This window comes from Cloeon dipterum, chromosome 3, assembly GCF_949628265.1.
Source record: "Cloeon dipterum chromosome 3, ieCloDipt1.1, whole genome shotgun sequence".
Lineage (NCBI taxonomy): Eukaryota > Metazoa > Arthropoda > Insecta > Ephemeroptera > Baetidae > Cloeon > Cloeon dipterum.
The window spans coordinates 25,744,066-25,759,317 of record NC_088788.1 but is presented as its reverse complement, the minus strand read 5'-3'; the positions used below and the strand labels follow the sequence as shown (position 1 = coordinate 25,759,317).

Sequence of the window (15,252 nt, the reverse complement as noted above, 5' to 3'; positions counted from 1 at the left end):
CAATAGGGGTCAGTTTGTTTATGGCGGCAAGTGTAGATCCAGTTACTAATAATTGTTTGCAAACAACAAGAACAAATATCAAATATTAAAATGTATTTTCAATTTTATTTTTATATTGGACAATATAACATTTCTGAATAAAGAAGATAATGCGTTTATAATTCAAACATTTTTTTACTCGAGTGGAAATGAAATACCATATAGATACATTAATTGAAAACATCTTGATATTTAAAAAATCCTCTCCATGGAGGGGGGAAAACAAGTTCATGTTTTTCAGAACCCCAATTTTTGAAAGACGAAAATTTGACGACAGAGAAAACATTGAAATCAATAAAATAAACCAGTTTACAAAAGTTTGATTTTGTCATAACATAGGAAAAATATTTTATATCATACACAAAAATCGTTAAAAAAATAATGTTATTATTGTGTATGTATTATTTCCCTTTTCTGTTTCCTTCGTCAATGTTGAATTGAAAAAGCAGACGAAATTTGAACAGCTTTACACAATAGTCGATTACAATTAACTATAATTCTTTAATATTATAGTTTTCATTGATAAATAATGCAGCTCTTATTCTATCTCTCTGTTACCCTGTGCCACTCTGTCGTTCTCCAATTATTCTCACCCAAACGTGCAAATAGTCCACTCATCGTATTTGCCGCTTACTGCGCAGTCTCGGCGTCCAAATCAAAACAACACACGATATTGGGCAAGTTAAGCACATAGGCAGGTAGTAATGCAGCAAGAGGATTCCTGTGAGAGATCTCGTGACTTGATTTCGAGAGTAAAGGACAGCAGCTTTCGGCTGACTTGCGGCCACTGTAGCAGGGAACTAATCGGACAGGTCGAGGACCTGATCGTCGACGCACACGGCCTTCTGTGCCTGAACAGTACCGTCGGCGAAGGGGACGAGAGCAGCAACAACAACTGCACCGACACCGCTGTCTGGTTCCTGAAGGAAGGGCTCTGGCCTGACTGGATTACACAGCAGGTAGACGAGGTATCATGGATAAATTTTTGCTCTTCATTTTTCTCTCTCTCTCTCGCTTTTGTTATTATATGTATATTTTTTTGCTGTTTGGACTTTGGACAGGTAAAAATTACAAAATGGAAAACCTAATATGTATTTACCCTTTGAAGCATATTTTCGGTCTAAATAATATTCTTCTCAATAATATTCCCTAAATATATTGAGTTTAACTTTTGTTAGTGTAAATCATGGAAAGTTTCCTTTTTATTTGTATTATTTAATTTAAGAATTATTTAAAGTTAAAAGCAAAAAAAATATTGTTGATATGTGTAAATAAGTTCCATAATATATAATATGTTAAACTCAAAACAAGTTGAAATTTCACAATAATTCATTTATAAAAATCGTCCTTGGAAATTTATTTTTAACACATGGATCTAATCTGTTTTTCAGTCTGGCTGGACGAAAGGTCGACTTAGTTGTTTTGCGTGCAAAAGGCGAGTTGGTGCGTTCGATTTTGTACACGGCGGACAGTGCGGGTGTCCAGAAAAGCAACTGAGGCCGCCGGTGCAGTTGACCAAAGCCAAGGTGGATTTGAAGCGGCGCTAGACATGAGCGACACTCAGGACGAGGGGCCCATCTGGGACGAACAGGCGAGGCGGAACGTGCGCACCTTCGGCATGCTCTTCTTCTACAGCTGTCTCATGTTCACCCTTCCGTTCGGCGCCTTCTACGGCACCCGCTGGACAATGGCCTACTACTGCCACATAGATGGCTTCAGGAACACGTGCTGGTCAGTTGGAGCCTCTGTCGTCGTTATCCACATTATTGCGTTCACCTACGCTTACCATGCGTATTGCGAGGATAAAAAAGATGTCGCGGCCAATGCTGCCAGCAAAGAGAGACTCAATGAAAAAATGGACTGAAACCAATTTTTCGTGTTTATTATGATTTAAATAAATATTGTATTGTATAATTCAGCTAAGGTTTAAATTAAATTACTCTCCTATTTTCTGGTTTGGTATCAATTTGTAATATTCATATTTGATAACAAATCAAGATAACTAGTTTGAAATTGGAAATATTCAATATTATATTTTTTGGTACTTAAAATTTTTAATTTTAGAGCGTTACTTTGCTTTACATCATACTATCTATAGGCAGGAAATCATTCCATACCCTATGGTTATAAGCAAATCAAGCTTAAGTTTTGGAAGGATTCGTGCTCATTTAAAAGCCACATAATGATAGGAAGCTCAAATAAAAATTTGTCGGCTGTCTAGATTTCATAGGCTTTTTGACTAGAAAGTATTTTGTTGAATTGATAAGTCTGATTTTTTACTTAAAGACACTATATTTTATTTTACGATTCTCGTTAGCTACACATCCAAGCAAAATTATAAAAGAATTAAATGATTTATTTTTCACATGATTAGACTCAAAACCATTTACGCTCACAATTTTTGAGTACATAAGTAAAAATATGAGGTGGCTCTCTATTTATGAAATAGATATTACACTTCTCCAGCTAAGCAGTGACCGCAGCGGCAAAATTGAAATAAAAAAAGCCTAATTTGAGAAATCATTGTGATCGTACAGGTTTTGATCGTAGATCTCTGCTCTGACGAGCCGCCCCCCAAAGTACCTCCCGTTAAGGGCGTCCCTTGCGATAATTGCTTCGGAGGATTTCGAAAACTGCACAAATATTTTTACTATGATGTCGTCTACTGCATCATCATCGTCTGATTGCTTCTCCTTATATATTATAACTCTGTCCACAATACCAAATCTGCGATTGGAATTTTATTAAGTATTACAACTTAAAATTCAGTAATAAATTAACTCACTTGGTGCACTCGTCTTGGATTTCCTCCTGCAACGTTTCATCTACTTCCTCTGGGCCAACCATGTTCCTAAGGATGACAACCCGACTTTGCTATATAGGGAGAATAAAATTAAAATCACTATTGGAGTTTCGGAAGACAATTTCTCTCACCTCAGTCTTCCTCATCAGCTTCTGCATAACCAAATGTCTTGCACTCTGTCCCTTAATACTGAGATTCTCCTGTGCCTGCAACGTTTGTGGCTCAGAGTCGTCCATAAGTTTTTTCTGTAATTCTTCTTGCTGCTTCTGCAAAAATAAGAAATCGCCGCTAGAGAGCAGTGACAACCAGACTAATTTTATTTTTCCAACCTGTGCTTGCTCCTGGGCTTTCTTAAGAGCTTCATTGGCACTGTTTTGTGCTTGCGTGACTGGTAGAATAGAAGGGGAGACGGTGACAGGCTGTTGCACCACACCAGGGTAAGCTAAAAGTGAGAAAATTTAATAAATTAGTTACAAGTACAAGTGGGGAATGATATTCTTCTCAAAATAAAAAATGATCCCAATTTAAAAATTTAAACTTGGACTGTTGAAACCACAAGCATCACAAAATGAGTTGATTTCATCATTGCAGCACTCACCTGTTATAATGGGAGGCGTAGAACCAAGCTGTGGGATGGCAACCCCTGGAGGTGGAATGATGACGGGGCTTTGCGACTGCATCTGGACCCCGACGGGTGAGAGGCCAGTGGGCACCACGATGGCCGGTTTGACAGGAGCCGCCGTTGTCAACTTTGACAGACCAAGTGCCATTGCGTTGCTCGCTACCGCGTCCATGGCCTGTATTTTAGCCGTGGCCGCCGCCGCTGCTACGGCGGCCGCTGTGGGCATCTGGTTAGCCGCCAACGGCTGAAACGATAACTGCACAGAGCTCTGTTAACAACGATTAGCACAACTTCATTATGGAGAGGATGACTGACTCTCACCTTGGTGGCGGTGTTGACCTGCAGGGCGTTGGGAGGCGTGATGGCACGGCCAACCCTCAGGTACTGACCTCCAAGGTCAAATAGATTCATCGAGGAAATGGCTTCTGTCGTTGACTGTGCCGTGTCGTACTCAATGAAGCCGTAGCCTTTGTGTTTGTTTGGGGAGCTGCCTGGGGCTAGCCTGCATGTCTTTATGGGTCCGAACGCCTCAAACACGCTGAAAATCATGAATAAATTAATATAGGTGACTACGCCTCATGAAAATTACTGATGAAAATTTACTATTGTTAATTTAGGAAGTGCTTACAAGTTATATCAAAGATCAAGCCAAAACATCAACATAATCTAAGTTGTTTTTAACCACGATTAAGTAAGATATTGGTTTAGTCTTGATCTCCAAATTACACAAAATAAAATATAGAACAGGTTGTTATAAAACATTGGAAGGGTATTTTATTTGCAATATATATTATTTAATTTTGTTTTCTTTTTTCCTTTTTTATTAACTTCTTGCTGCTCGCATTTCAAGGACAGGATTAAAGCATGAAAGATTACGACAGGGACTAGCCAATAAAAAGAATGAAATTGCAGATTATTTTAATAAAATTACCCTGTAGAATTTTTAAAAACAATATATATTTGGTCAGTGCTCTTTGCACTGCAAAAGGGCACAGACCGACAAGGCTTGACCATGATCCAACTAAAAGAATAAATAATGGATTTTAAGCTGATTTGAGGGAAGGTTTTGACAGAGAAAAAGTTCAGTGAAGCCCAAATTTTTTTTAATCAAAATTCTTTTTAGCGCAAAAAGTTGGTCAACACTGTCCATTATAAATAGGGAATACCAGCTTGAAGAGGTTTTACTTTTACAAAACATTAAAAATTAAGGTACTGGTCCATCAGAAAAAAATGAGTCCATGGAACGTCTTCAGGCGCTCTATTTACCTTTTTATATCCTCTTCAGTGAGGTCTGGGTGAATGGAGGCGACATAAATGCGGTTGTAGTGTTTCGCTTCTTCAGTGATATCGTCAATGACGGACTGGGCTTGTGGCATGTTGCTGGGTCTGCCGACCTGAAAAGACAAGTTAAGTGTTGGAACTACCTTAAGCACACGGAAAGTCAACTTACAGAGAGGTTAAAACTGCACTGAAATACAAAAGAAACAGAAGTAATGTATCATGCACTAACCAAATAAAAGTAAAATGAGGGAAGAAGTATTATCCCAGAACCGAAAAATAAATAAAATTAAATTAAATAAATTAAAATGCTACATATTAATCGACTCGACCCAACGAAAAAGTGGAAATTAATCACCTAAGCTACATACAATTTGCTACGCTAGTTACGAGTTAGGTTTAAAAAGCAGTGAGTGGTTGGATGGTTGTTGGTGGAGCAGCCCCGCCCCGCTACTTACCACTTTGATGTTTCTGCCGCCTATCATCACGCCGTTCATTTGCTCCAATGCCAGCTGCGCCGCCTCAGGAATGTCATACTCAACGAACGCGAAACCCTTGTGCTTCTGAGTGACAGGATCCCACGACATGTTGATCGACTTGATCGGACCAAAGGGCAAAAACGCCTGGCGGATTGTGTCCTCCTTCAGCTCGAAACTTATGCTGCCCACATATACCCTGCATGACAACAAATGGGATATCAGAATAGGTTGCTGGTGCGTGAAGGTGGTGTGTGAATTTGGAAGATTCAAGGGTCAGATCTTATCAGCGATTATCATTTGAGCTTCGACTGTGATTGACAGGAGGCCCAGTCACCAATTAATGAATTAATCACGCCCATAGATAGGGGTAGAAAAGCAATTTGCCTGTACCTGCACATGAGGGCAAGAGCTTGCTGCCGCTGCACCAAAGTCCTTTGGCTGGCCATCAACTGCAGAGATAAATTAGTTACACATTTTCTTTATTGTGACAAAAGAGCAAATTAAATTAAATACCAGATACTTTGTATGCATTTTTAGTTGTTTAAAAAATAGAGTGAAATTTAATATTTTTTTTATTTTATTAACTGGACTAAGGTATTATTGCTGCCTCTTTTGTTCCATTTTTCAGCTGGTCTCTCCTCTTGAATAAAAATGTAGCCACCCCCACATGACCAATAACGGTGTTTTTCCAGTACTAATTTTAACAACGATACTGTGACATTAATTTTTAAATTCCTTCAACTAGAATTTTTTTCCTTGGCAATTTTTGAATCCTTAAACTTTTCTTAAGCTTGTGTGTAGGAAATTTAAATTTCTTAAGCTTAGGGCCTAAAATTGAGAGGGTTGTTACTCTCCAGTTATTTTATTGAGATACTCAACGCAGCTCACCATTGATAAAAAAACACGAAAAAATACTTTAAAATTTTTGATAAAAAATAAGTATTTGTCAAAGTTTTATTTATGCTTCTTATGATATTGTAACGAGTTGAAGGAATTTTGTCTTCTGTTGTTGATTTAGGAAGGTTGAGACTATTTACAGGAATAGGGGTATTGTGATCGCTATCTACCTGTTGTTGGTGAGCCAGAGTTTGCTTCATGAGGACCATTTTGATGCTCTGCTCCATGGCGTACTTCTTGGCCCGGTTCACGTGATCCTGCTGCTCGGACGACAATTTGGGTAGGCCGTGGCCCAGTAGACCCTGGAGGATGACATCCCTCTTTGCTCCTGGCCCTGCTTAAAGACAGTAAAAAAGTAAAAAAATAAATAATAAGAAATGAGCGGAGTGCGGGAAACTCACCAGCGATGAGCTGTTCGGTCTGATCGAGATCCTGAATTGGAAAGTGTGGAAAGTCGTACGAGGCGGGCGACGTCAACTCCACTGAAATACGAGATGCGAATGAGAAAGGCGGCGAAAGAGGCGCAACATTGCATGCTCTGTCATGGCAATTTTGCACTTCTCTACAGCACTTGTATCAAATTTAACAGCTAAGAGATGTATAGAATAATATATGGTGGTTTAAAATTAACATAATTAATTCTAGGCAGTTACTTGCTTCCCAGTATTTTGATATATTTGTTTTCTGATGGAAAGTTGCAGTCCCAGGACTAATGATTTTTGAACAAAGTTTACCAAAAGTACATTGGGCGCGAGACGGGCCAAAGCCCTCTCAAAGCCTATCGCAAGGGTTGCAGTCAGCCACGCGAGGGGCAGTTCTGTAATCACATTACGCCCTACTCTTATTTTTTCACTCTTTCCTACTGTTCTCGTTTTGCATAATTATACTTTATCAAAACAATGTCAATATCCAACCAGAAAAACCGTCAAAATTTGTTTTCATAATCGCTTCTTCCTGCAACAAAAAACAATCGCTCATCAACACTCATACTGAAAAAATTTTTTGACGGATTAGAATGAGATTTTCCGTTATTATCCAATGGTCCAGATGTTTGATTCAACAACCCTTGAACCGAAAGTACAAGAGTTGTTAGTTTAAATAAGATAAAAAAAATATATATAATATGTATGACAACAATCCAATATTAAGACTGTTCTTTAGATTTTGACTGGCACATTCACTTGTTGAGCATTCACACGAAAAATGAGCGCGGACTGAGACGCAAGCTGATGTCAACAGCGTTGGGAGGCTCGTCGGCCAGAGTCTGAGAGTGAGGAGCTCATTTTACACAACTTTGATATTCTCTGTAACGAAAGAGCAGACGAACAAGAATTGAATTCAGAGTGACATTATTTGGGTTCGAGATTTTGTTCAGTTTCGTTCGCTTTATTATACTTGGACTCATAGTTTTCAATCAGTCCGTCGTTTGTTTGTATTTGCCCTGGGCAGGAGGCCACGCTCGCTCTTTCTAACGTCACCACCCACCGACCTGAAATCTCGAGAACACACCAAAATGTGCTGTTTAGTGCTGGGTCGCGAGCAATGCTTCGTACATATTGTATGTTCGTAGACATAGAGAATTAACAAAATTTACGATGAGCCTACTTACCTGCGCTGTCATGCGCACATTTACACGAGATTGTTTATTAACAACAATTTGTCTGTTAAAATTTCTGTTACTTTTTGTGGCAGCACGCTCTCGACCGCAAAACATCTGAAAACACTAAAAACCCATAAAACTCGCAGTGTACACAAATGCCCCGATGATTGCGTTTATCGGTCCAACAATTCCAGCAATCATGTTAAATTTGCCTTCGGTGTCGCACAGACCGCTTGGACACCACTGAACTCAGATTAACCAGTCGACCAGTGGGCCTAACTTACTTGATTCCATTCCCGGCGGCGCTGGTTCCGAACCTGGAGGACCTCCAACCTGAAATGCACAAAGCGGGTCAGTCGGGAGATAAAATACACGAAATACTTCCTAGGCACGTTAGACACTCAAAACAATGCTCTTGGTGAGATTATTACGTCGTGAAATTTTACAAGCCTATATTGATCCTGAGAGGTGCAAATTTTGATTGATCGAAAACGGCTGTCAACAAGAGGTGCGGCTACCGTTTCCGGCTCGGATACTCGCGCTTCAACTTGCGCGATTCGCTCAAAATTTCGGCACGAGGCAATTAATAGGAGCCAAGAGCATTGGTCTGCCTTAGAAGCCTTAATACAATCAGGACGCTTACATAGCCACCATTCGTGTATGAAGCAAAGCTGGAGTCCGTGGCCATGGCTGGGCGAGCTGAGGCTTGCGAAAAGCGAGTGGGCTTTCTCTGAAACACGAGCAAGAGGGCACTTAGCAAAATGACCTCGGCTGGCTACACGGTTGACTCCGATCGAGGGAAAAGCCTCTGTTGATAAACTGACAACGATGAGCCTCTAAAAGTTGGAAGATCTGCGCTTTGAACGAACCGTCCGTGGACTAGACTCCTTATTTCCTAGCGAGTCGCGAGCCTGCGAGCCTGCGCCGTGCGCTGTGATGCGATCGCGATCGAGATAAACTACGCGCAGGCGTACCCATATCACTCGCCTTTTCAAATTCTGGCGCGGTGGGAAAAACCCTGTCACTGGGCTGATTGCCCAAAAGAGATGAAGAAAATATAATAATATAATATTTTTTTCATAACTTTGTGTAGTATCCACTTTGTGGAGTAATGTACAGCTAATGCTTTTGTTTGGCCTTCAATCACCCTGCTCTAATTTCGCTTTTACGATTTTCCACCATTTTCATAAACATAAGGATACGAACTCTTGTATATTCAAAAATATTTTCTACAAATAATATTATGTTTTAACGTTAATTCTATAAATTTCGTCGTGCTCTTATTATCGTGCTCTTATTTTAAAATTGTATGGGAGTTTATATGTATTATTTATAAAATGTTTGAATTGTAAATTTTCCCACTGTTCAGCTCAATTATGAAAAAGGAATGTGATTTGAAGAAGAGCAGTGGAGATTCGAAGGGATCGTTTTTTTATAAATTTTAACATCTGGAGAGGAATTAGAAATTCCTACGAAATGAGCTTGACATTTTGATTTTTACACAACCACATTTATTTGTATTTGCTTCAATAAATAACTTAAATAGATAAACTTACAATTAAGAACTTAAACCTAAACAATTAATTTGTTGAAAACTTCCTGATCATATTATGCGCATATACACGAAGCATAAATTATTATTTCTCAGTCACCAAAAACTCATTCCGGAGTTGAACAGAACCAAAATGGCAATAATGCACGCGCGTTTTTACGTTGACAACTGTTTCGTTGTGACGGTTTTGATGATTTGCGGAAGTTCATTGGCCCGTATCCAATCCACGTACTGACCGACCGGTGAGTAAATGGTCCAGTCGGCGATCGAAGATTTCATCGTCACGCCGGCCAAAAATGGAATCCCCCTGGTTCCGCTGCACACGAGGGGAATACCATCTACGTGATGCAGGTGCTAAAAAATTCGTAAATTTAATAGAGCTCCCACACAGGAAACAAATGAATAATTTTATAATTGAATATTTTTGGGAATAAGTCCCTCTCTTTATCTTCAGATATCTTCAGTCAATATAGCAGTGCGGTGACTGCATATTTCAAACTCAATAATTTAATATTTGCACCTCGATTTGAGACTTGGCAGGTGCAGAGCACAGCATGGTGGGCAGGTCATCGCCCTCTGCTGCCCCAGTTTTCACCAGGTTATCGCACATGCTTCTGCTGAGCGTGGACAGTTCGGTCAACCGAATCGTCAGCGGCGAGTCTGATTCGTTGTCGCCAAAAAATTGAGGCGTTTGACATTTCAAATGGCTGCAACGCTCTATATTAGTGAAAAACATCGCATTAAAATATCAAACTTTTCATACCTGAAATCTGACTCGGAGTCTTGAGAAAGACAAAGTGTGCAGTGGCCCATGTCCAATTCTTTGATGTCAGAATAAGACGTGTTCAGCTTCACCAATCCTGCGAAAACGAAGAAATTGGTTTCCTTTTCTTAAGTGCAAGTGAATTTTTTTCTAACCAAAATCATTCAGAGCCAGTCGAGGAGCAGCATGATAATTTTCGTGCACCACAACGTCGCTTATCGAGATTTCCGATCCATTCTCGCCACTTGCCGGCAGAACGGCTTTAATGGACGCCAGGGGTGAGGTAGACATGCTGGAAATCCTACAAATTTGGTCAAGATTATTTATAAATTTAAAATATGACTATTATGGTGTGTATTAATGACGAGAAAAGAATAATACAATAATTTTCATTTTGTTTTAATCAAGAAGATTTTAATTAATTAATTTTACCGTGAATAGTTAATTTTCTCTCATTAAGAAAAAAAAGCTTTGACTTTGAAAAAAAAATGTTTAAAATCCGCATTTTTTAATTTAATAATTAATTTATTTTACTACTCCCATAACAGTTTAACACGGAATGGCAGGCTAATATGATATGAGCTTTGTTCTATTTTTGTGAAAATATAATTTTTATATACCTAATGGCACAGCTGGCTGAGGTGACCACCAGGTCCTTGGTGATTCTGGCGCCTGAGCAGAGCGTGGTGGGCACGCCGTTCTTGTCGGTCTGGAAGGTGACTACCCAGCAGGCAGGGTTAATGGGCTGCCTCACCGGGCCAAAGCACAGGGGTGGCTCTTCCTCCTTCACCGCTGGAGCTGCCTCCGAAGATGGCGAGCTGAACAGGCCCTGCTTTTGAAAATTGATATTATTTGAGGATATAAATTTTTATCTGTCTCATATACATCAATAGGCAGGGTTGAGGTCTCAAAGTTGCTCAAGTTCACTGTTGAGTCTTGAGCTGAGGAAAGAAATCCACCGAACAAGTTGGAGTTAATTGATCCGTTCTCCACTCCCAACTGATTTGGTTCGATTTGGTCAATCCTCTCCTGGAGAACGTTATCCTCGCCGAGTTTACTTTGCGCATCATACGCTGTTTCATTTCTGTTCCCCTCAACCTATCAGACATTAAAACAGTCAAATAAATTTAATAAGAAATTCTGAAATAAATATTTTGCCTCTAAGCCCCAAATTGGTAAATTAACAATTCCTGCTTATTCAAATTAGTCCAATTTAGGCAGAACAACTCTGTTAAAATAAAAATTATATCTAAAATTTAAATGCCTTTAAAAAAGGACACTTGAGATGAAACCCAGTCCATTAAATAAAAAAGTCCATATTTTTGTTAATTACATTACCTTCGCTGCTCCTGCTTTTTGCGAGGTACCGCCAAGTCCAAAGAGTTCAACCAGGTCGGAGAAGCCGAAGAGGCCATCGTCCTCCTCTTCCTCGCTGTCCTCCTCTTCCTCGCTGGTGGCCTCATCATCATCGTCTTCCTCCTCTTCGGCACCCTCGTCCTCCTCCTCGTCGGCGGGCTTCTTCGTCGTGCTCGTTACCTGGGCGGCTGGCTTCTTGGTCACCAGAGGTTTGGTGGTGGTGGTAGTGGTGGAGGTCGAGGTCGAGGTGGTGACCACACTCGCCTGCGGTCGCAGCACCTCGATTGTCGGTTTGGGCTCATGGCTCTCGATGCTGCCGACGGGCACCGCCGGCTTTTCCGCCTCGTCCTCCGACTCGTCCTGCGTGTCCAGCTGCAGCGATGGACTGACGATTTGTTGCGAAATGTCCTGCGTGACGATGCTCACACCCTGAGACACCTCCGAGCCGACAGCCTGCAATGCACATAAGCCACTTTTATCGCATTTCATTAACGCTCAAATTTAAATTGTATTTCTTTTAACATTGACTAAATTAATGTACGAGCATTTCTCTGTTAATGAAGTTGACTGTACATGATAAGAAAATGAAATACGTCTTTAACTAAAATACAATGAATAATTTTGGATCAAAACGCAGATTAAAAAATATTTTGAACTAGACCAAAGTTTACTATAAATTTTAAATCTTTTTTGTGATATGTTTCCCTGTTTTTTAATGGTCTCATTTTACTACTCAAATTGGGATTATTTCAAGATCACAAAAGTTAACGAGCTGAAAACATCCAAAAGCTTAATATAGTTACTGTCCCGTACACAGAAAGTTAATCTAAAATCAATTATCCTCTGTAGGTTCAATTAAAAAATCTCATTATCACTGATTGAGACATTTAGCTTACGTGAACGATTTCGTCCAGCAATTCATTGTTGCCGCCAATGGTGACCGTACTTCCAGGCTTTGCTGCAACAATGGAGGGGATGTTCATCATGGTGCCAGGTTTGATCCAGTTCTCGATGCTGGGCAAGTTAGACACGGGCACGTTTTGCACGACGGCAGGAGCCGCACCAGACACGGTGAGGATGCTGCCGGGACGCGTGTTTGCGTCGTTCACCGTGTTTTTCACCGGCTCATACTTGACTTGGTCCGGGGAGCCAGTCTTGTTGCCATTCGCGGTCAGGTCCACCCAGAAAATTGCACCTCCGGGATTGCTGGAGTTTGACACGGGTCCCTGAGGCCTTGTTGCTCCATCTAAAATTAATAACATATTTTTAAGAGGCATTTTTAAGTTCTGGTTTATAAATTATTTGTCGCTGAAAAATCAACATTTGAATTTTTTGGAAGTAAAATTACATACATCAAGACTGGCAATAAAAATTGCAAAAAAAAATCCAAAGTAAAACCTGGCGGCTTTATTTTAATTTTTAATTTCTTGTCAACATTTTTCGTCTAAATTATAAGTATGATGAATTTTACCTGAAATTGCTGGTCTTTTGGATGGCTTAGATTCAAGGGTTGTGATTTTTAACGGCGCCGGCTGTGTCACCGCCTCTGTGCTTGGCTTGAGCGGCGCCTCGGTGGTGGTGCTTGGCATTTTAACGTCAGCACCATTGTATTTGCAGCACACAAAGTTTGCTGCCGGGGTAAAAGCGGTGCGCAGACCGTTGCAGTGGCCACCGGTGTCGTCAGGGGAGAAGTCGTGGTCCAACGTGCAGTCCGACCCCAAAAGGCAATAGCCGGCGCCGTCGCGACACGTGCTTACTCCCAAAATTACAAAGAGCCCTAAAACACAGATTTAGTTAAATCAAGGAATCGAGGAATTTACTTTTTTCTCTGAAAATTTTGAAATTACTATTTACTTTCAAGTATATTCCTTGACAAACTTAGCGTAAATTTGAAAATTTAATGTAATAGAATTTTTTAGTATTATTTAAGTTTCAGTGTATTTATTTTATTTTTCAACTAACAAAAAATTGTAATTTTATAAGATGCGCTATTTGGCACCAGGCCTGATGAATCCCAGCAGGGGAATTTTCTCTTCTTTGTACGAGATTTTAAAGATTATTTTGATCACATCGCATGTAATATCAACTAGTATTTTTTAAATTGCAAAACTGCTAATTGCTCGTTTCCTTCTTACCTGAGTCGACGAGAGGCAATGCCCTGCACAGGTGGATGACGCACACCAGACCCACGGTGCACGTCAGAGACAGTCTCAATTTGTTTAGGACCAGCATTTTCTGGGACACACAAACAGGCAAATCATCTCCCTGGCGCAAATTGCACTAATCGCTCTAACCCATATTTTCATTGAATAATTTAGCATGCGCTTGCGAATTTCTCGATTCTAATAGTGCAATTAAAATAAAAGCGCGTGTGCGAGCGTACTTATTTTATATTTGGTTGCATCTAAAGAACTCTTTCCGCGCGCCATGTGGGTAACGGTGCACACTCTGGCTCGCTCACAGAGCTCTCTTGGCAGTAATAAGTGCGAGTTTGCATCACGCGCGCGTGGATTATCCACGTCTATCTTTCCTTTTTCTTCGCTCTTTCGCTGACGCCAAGTCGGATAAAATTAGGAATTACTATACAGCGATCGCAGCTTACGTATCAAAACTGACTTTACCGTTAATTTAGTCAACAAATTAAAAATTCTCTAGAATTTCTGTATTTTTCTTAATTTTTCCTTTTTCTTTTAAGAGAAAGCTATTCAAGAGCAGTAAATTTGAAATGGTATATAATTTTAAATAGATAGGAACATTTCAAATATTGTTATCTTGGATCAATAATGATTCTTCTTTCTTTATACACATAAATTCAATAATCAAAAAATAAAAAATATTTCCGTTCTAACACTTGTAAACTGACGCGCGGCTAAAAATAAAGATGTGACAGGACAGTCGTGAAGGATAAATATTCAAGTGTATGCGAGTACAATATTTGCAGATTACTGTAAAACATTTTTAAATTCACAGTTTGTAGACATTTAAAACCTGATGGAATGAGGCCTACAGGGGACAGCCATCGCTGACGAACGAGAATGAAAGCATTTCGCGCATTGTGTGTTACGAGTATGAATTCACTTGGATAGCGCATACTCAAATTTTAGTCACGTAAAATGCACCACAGTCTACCGTGCTTGGCACTTGAAACTTTTAGGCCAAGTAACACACTGAACTACAGTTTTTTACTACACCTGGACACAAACTTAAAATTTTGTTATTTAATAAAAATTGTTTGATTTTAACAATTTTAATACTTCAAGATGAATTAAGTTGCCGGAAATTTTCCTTGAATCCAACAAACTTCACCTTGAATTATCTAAAATATATAGTTTCGGCTTTTGCCTCAAGAATTATTTAAAAAACAATCAAAAAATCTCAGAACATCAAAATTTGTTGATTTAAAATTAAAAAAACCTTTTTATAATAAAAATATTGTTGAAGAGACAAAAAAGAGTCAAACCAGTGATAACTACTTCACTGTAAGATATATTTCAACCATTACTTTGTAATTTTGAAATTAAATTAATTTTTTTAAATATTGAACTTTTTTAAAATTCCATTAAAATGGTTTTATTGACGAGCGTTTTACGGAAAAGCTATTAAATTTAATTGGTTCTACAAATTTTTTGTATAGCTGATAGAGTGAGAATGAATAAAAAGGCAGCGTCTTCTCCTACCTGTGGTTGTTGTCGGCTGGCTTTTTCAGAGGTTACTGACTGGCTCGAGCAACACTTAACCCGTTACTGATGCCCGGCTCCTCCTACAGGTGCAGTCCCCCTGAGAGCAGAAAACCGACTCCAGCACCGCGCGATATACCAGCAGGTGCCTCAACTGCAAACACATGCCCTGCCACTACTTTTCGC

At 39.6% G+C, this 15,252-nt stretch overlaps 3 protein-coding genes across 13 annotated transcripts; 1 reads left to right on the top strand and 2 right to left on the bottom strand.

The window, feature by feature from the left end:
• The first annotated feature begins 743 nt into the window (after positions 1-743).
• LOC135938362 (E3 ubiquitin-protein ligase RNF180-like) lies at positions 744-1,586 on the top strand. Its single transcript, XM_065481979.1, has 2 exons — positions 744-1,007; positions 1,431-1,586. The coding sequence occupies exons 1-2, from the start codon at positions 744-746 to the stop codon at positions 1,584-1,586; spliced, it is 420 nt and encodes a 139-aa protein (XP_065338051.1).
• A 725-nt stretch (positions 1,587-2,311) lies between these two features.
• Positions 2,312-8,624, bottom strand: hfp (Poly(U)-binding-splicing factor hfp). Of its 10 annotated transcripts, XM_065483185.1 has the most exons (15): positions 8,362-8,623; positions 8,003-8,051; positions 6,853-6,935; positions 6,520-6,600; positions 6,289-6,452; positions 5,612-5,670; positions 5,201-5,417; positions 4,915-4,932; positions 4,731-4,858; positions 3,786-4,002; positions 3,441-3,732; positions 3,172-3,284; positions 2,974-3,108; positions 2,825-2,913; positions 2,312-2,766 (listed from the first exon to the last, which is right to left on the bottom strand). In XM_065483185.1, the coding sequence occupies exons 5-15, from the start codon at positions 6,343-6,345 to the stop codon at positions 2,547-2,549; spliced, it is 1,545 nt and encodes a 514-aa protein (XP_065339257.1). In that variant the 5' UTR covers positions 6,346-6,452; positions 6,520-6,600; positions 6,853-6,935; positions 8,003-8,051; positions 8,362-8,623; the 3' UTR covers positions 2,312-2,546. The 10 variants fall into 10 exon arrangements, with proteins under 10 accessions (XP_065339257.1, XP_065339249.1, XP_065339254.1 ...); XM_065483177.1 differs by lacking the exon at positions 6,853-6,935 and having other exon boundaries at positions 3,441-3,720; positions 6,289-6,455; positions 8,362-8,624; XM_065483182.1 differs by having other exon boundaries at positions 6,289-6,455; positions 6,853-8,051.
• Positions 8,625-9,206: 582 nt separating this feature from the next.
• Positions 9,207-15,219, bottom strand: LOC135940022 (uncharacterized). 2 transcript variants are annotated; one of them, XM_065484663.1, is made up of 11 exons: positions 15,067-15,219; positions 13,525-13,624; positions 12,861-13,166; positions 12,286-12,635; positions 11,372-11,842; positions 10,919-11,131; positions 10,654-10,865; positions 10,189-10,334; positions 10,034-10,130; positions 9,791-9,977; positions 9,207-9,624 (listed from the first exon to the last, which is right to left on the bottom strand). In XM_065484663.1, the coding sequence occupies exons 2-11, from the start codon at positions 13,619-13,621 to the stop codon at positions 9,427-9,429; spliced, it is 2,277 nt and encodes a 758-aa protein (XP_065340735.1). In that variant the 5' UTR covers positions 13,622-13,624; positions 15,067-15,219; the 3' UTR covers positions 9,207-9,426. The 2 variants fall into 2 exon arrangements, with proteins under 2 accessions (XP_065340735.1, XP_065340736.1); XM_065484664.1 differs by having other exon boundaries at positions 10,654-10,862.
• Positions 15,220-15,252: the final 33 nt, after the last annotated feature.

Excerpts from the sequence above, each read along its gene's own strand:
- LOC135940022 (XM_065484663.1), bottom strand. The coding sequence starts at position 13,621 with ATGCTGGTCCTAAACAAATTGAGACTGTCTCTGACGTGCACCGTGGGT. Across the intron at positions 11,843-12,285 it reads TGCTGGACGAAATCGTTCAC|GCTGTCGGCTCGGAGGTGTC; the intron begins GTAAGCTAAATG and ends TGTGCATTGCAG. Across the intron at positions 10,866-10,918 it reads CCTCAACCCTGCCTATTGAT|CAGGGCCTGTTCAGCTCGCC; the intron begins GTATATGAGACA and ends AATTTTCAAAAG.
- LOC135938362 (XM_065481979.1), top strand. The coding sequence starts at position 744 with ATGCAGCAAGAGGATTCCTGTGAGAGATCTCGTGACTTGATTTCGAGA. Across the intron at positions 1,008-1,430 it reads TTACACAGCAGGTAGACGAG|TCTGGCTGGACGAAAGGTCG; the intron begins GTATCATGGATA and ends TCTGTTTTTCAG.
- hfp (XM_065483175.1), bottom strand. The coding sequence starts at position 8,406 with ATGGCCACGGACTCCAGCTTTGCTTCATACACGAATGGTGGCTAT. Across the intron at positions 8,052-8,361 it reads CATACACGAATGGTGGCTAT|GTTGGAGGTCCTCCAGGTTC; the intron begins GTAAGCGTCCTG and ends TGTGCATTTCAG. Across the intron at positions 6,456-6,519 it reads GACCGAACAGCTCATCGCTG|CAGGGCCAGGAGCAAAGAGG; the intron begins GTGAGTTTCCCG and ends ACTGTCTTTAAG.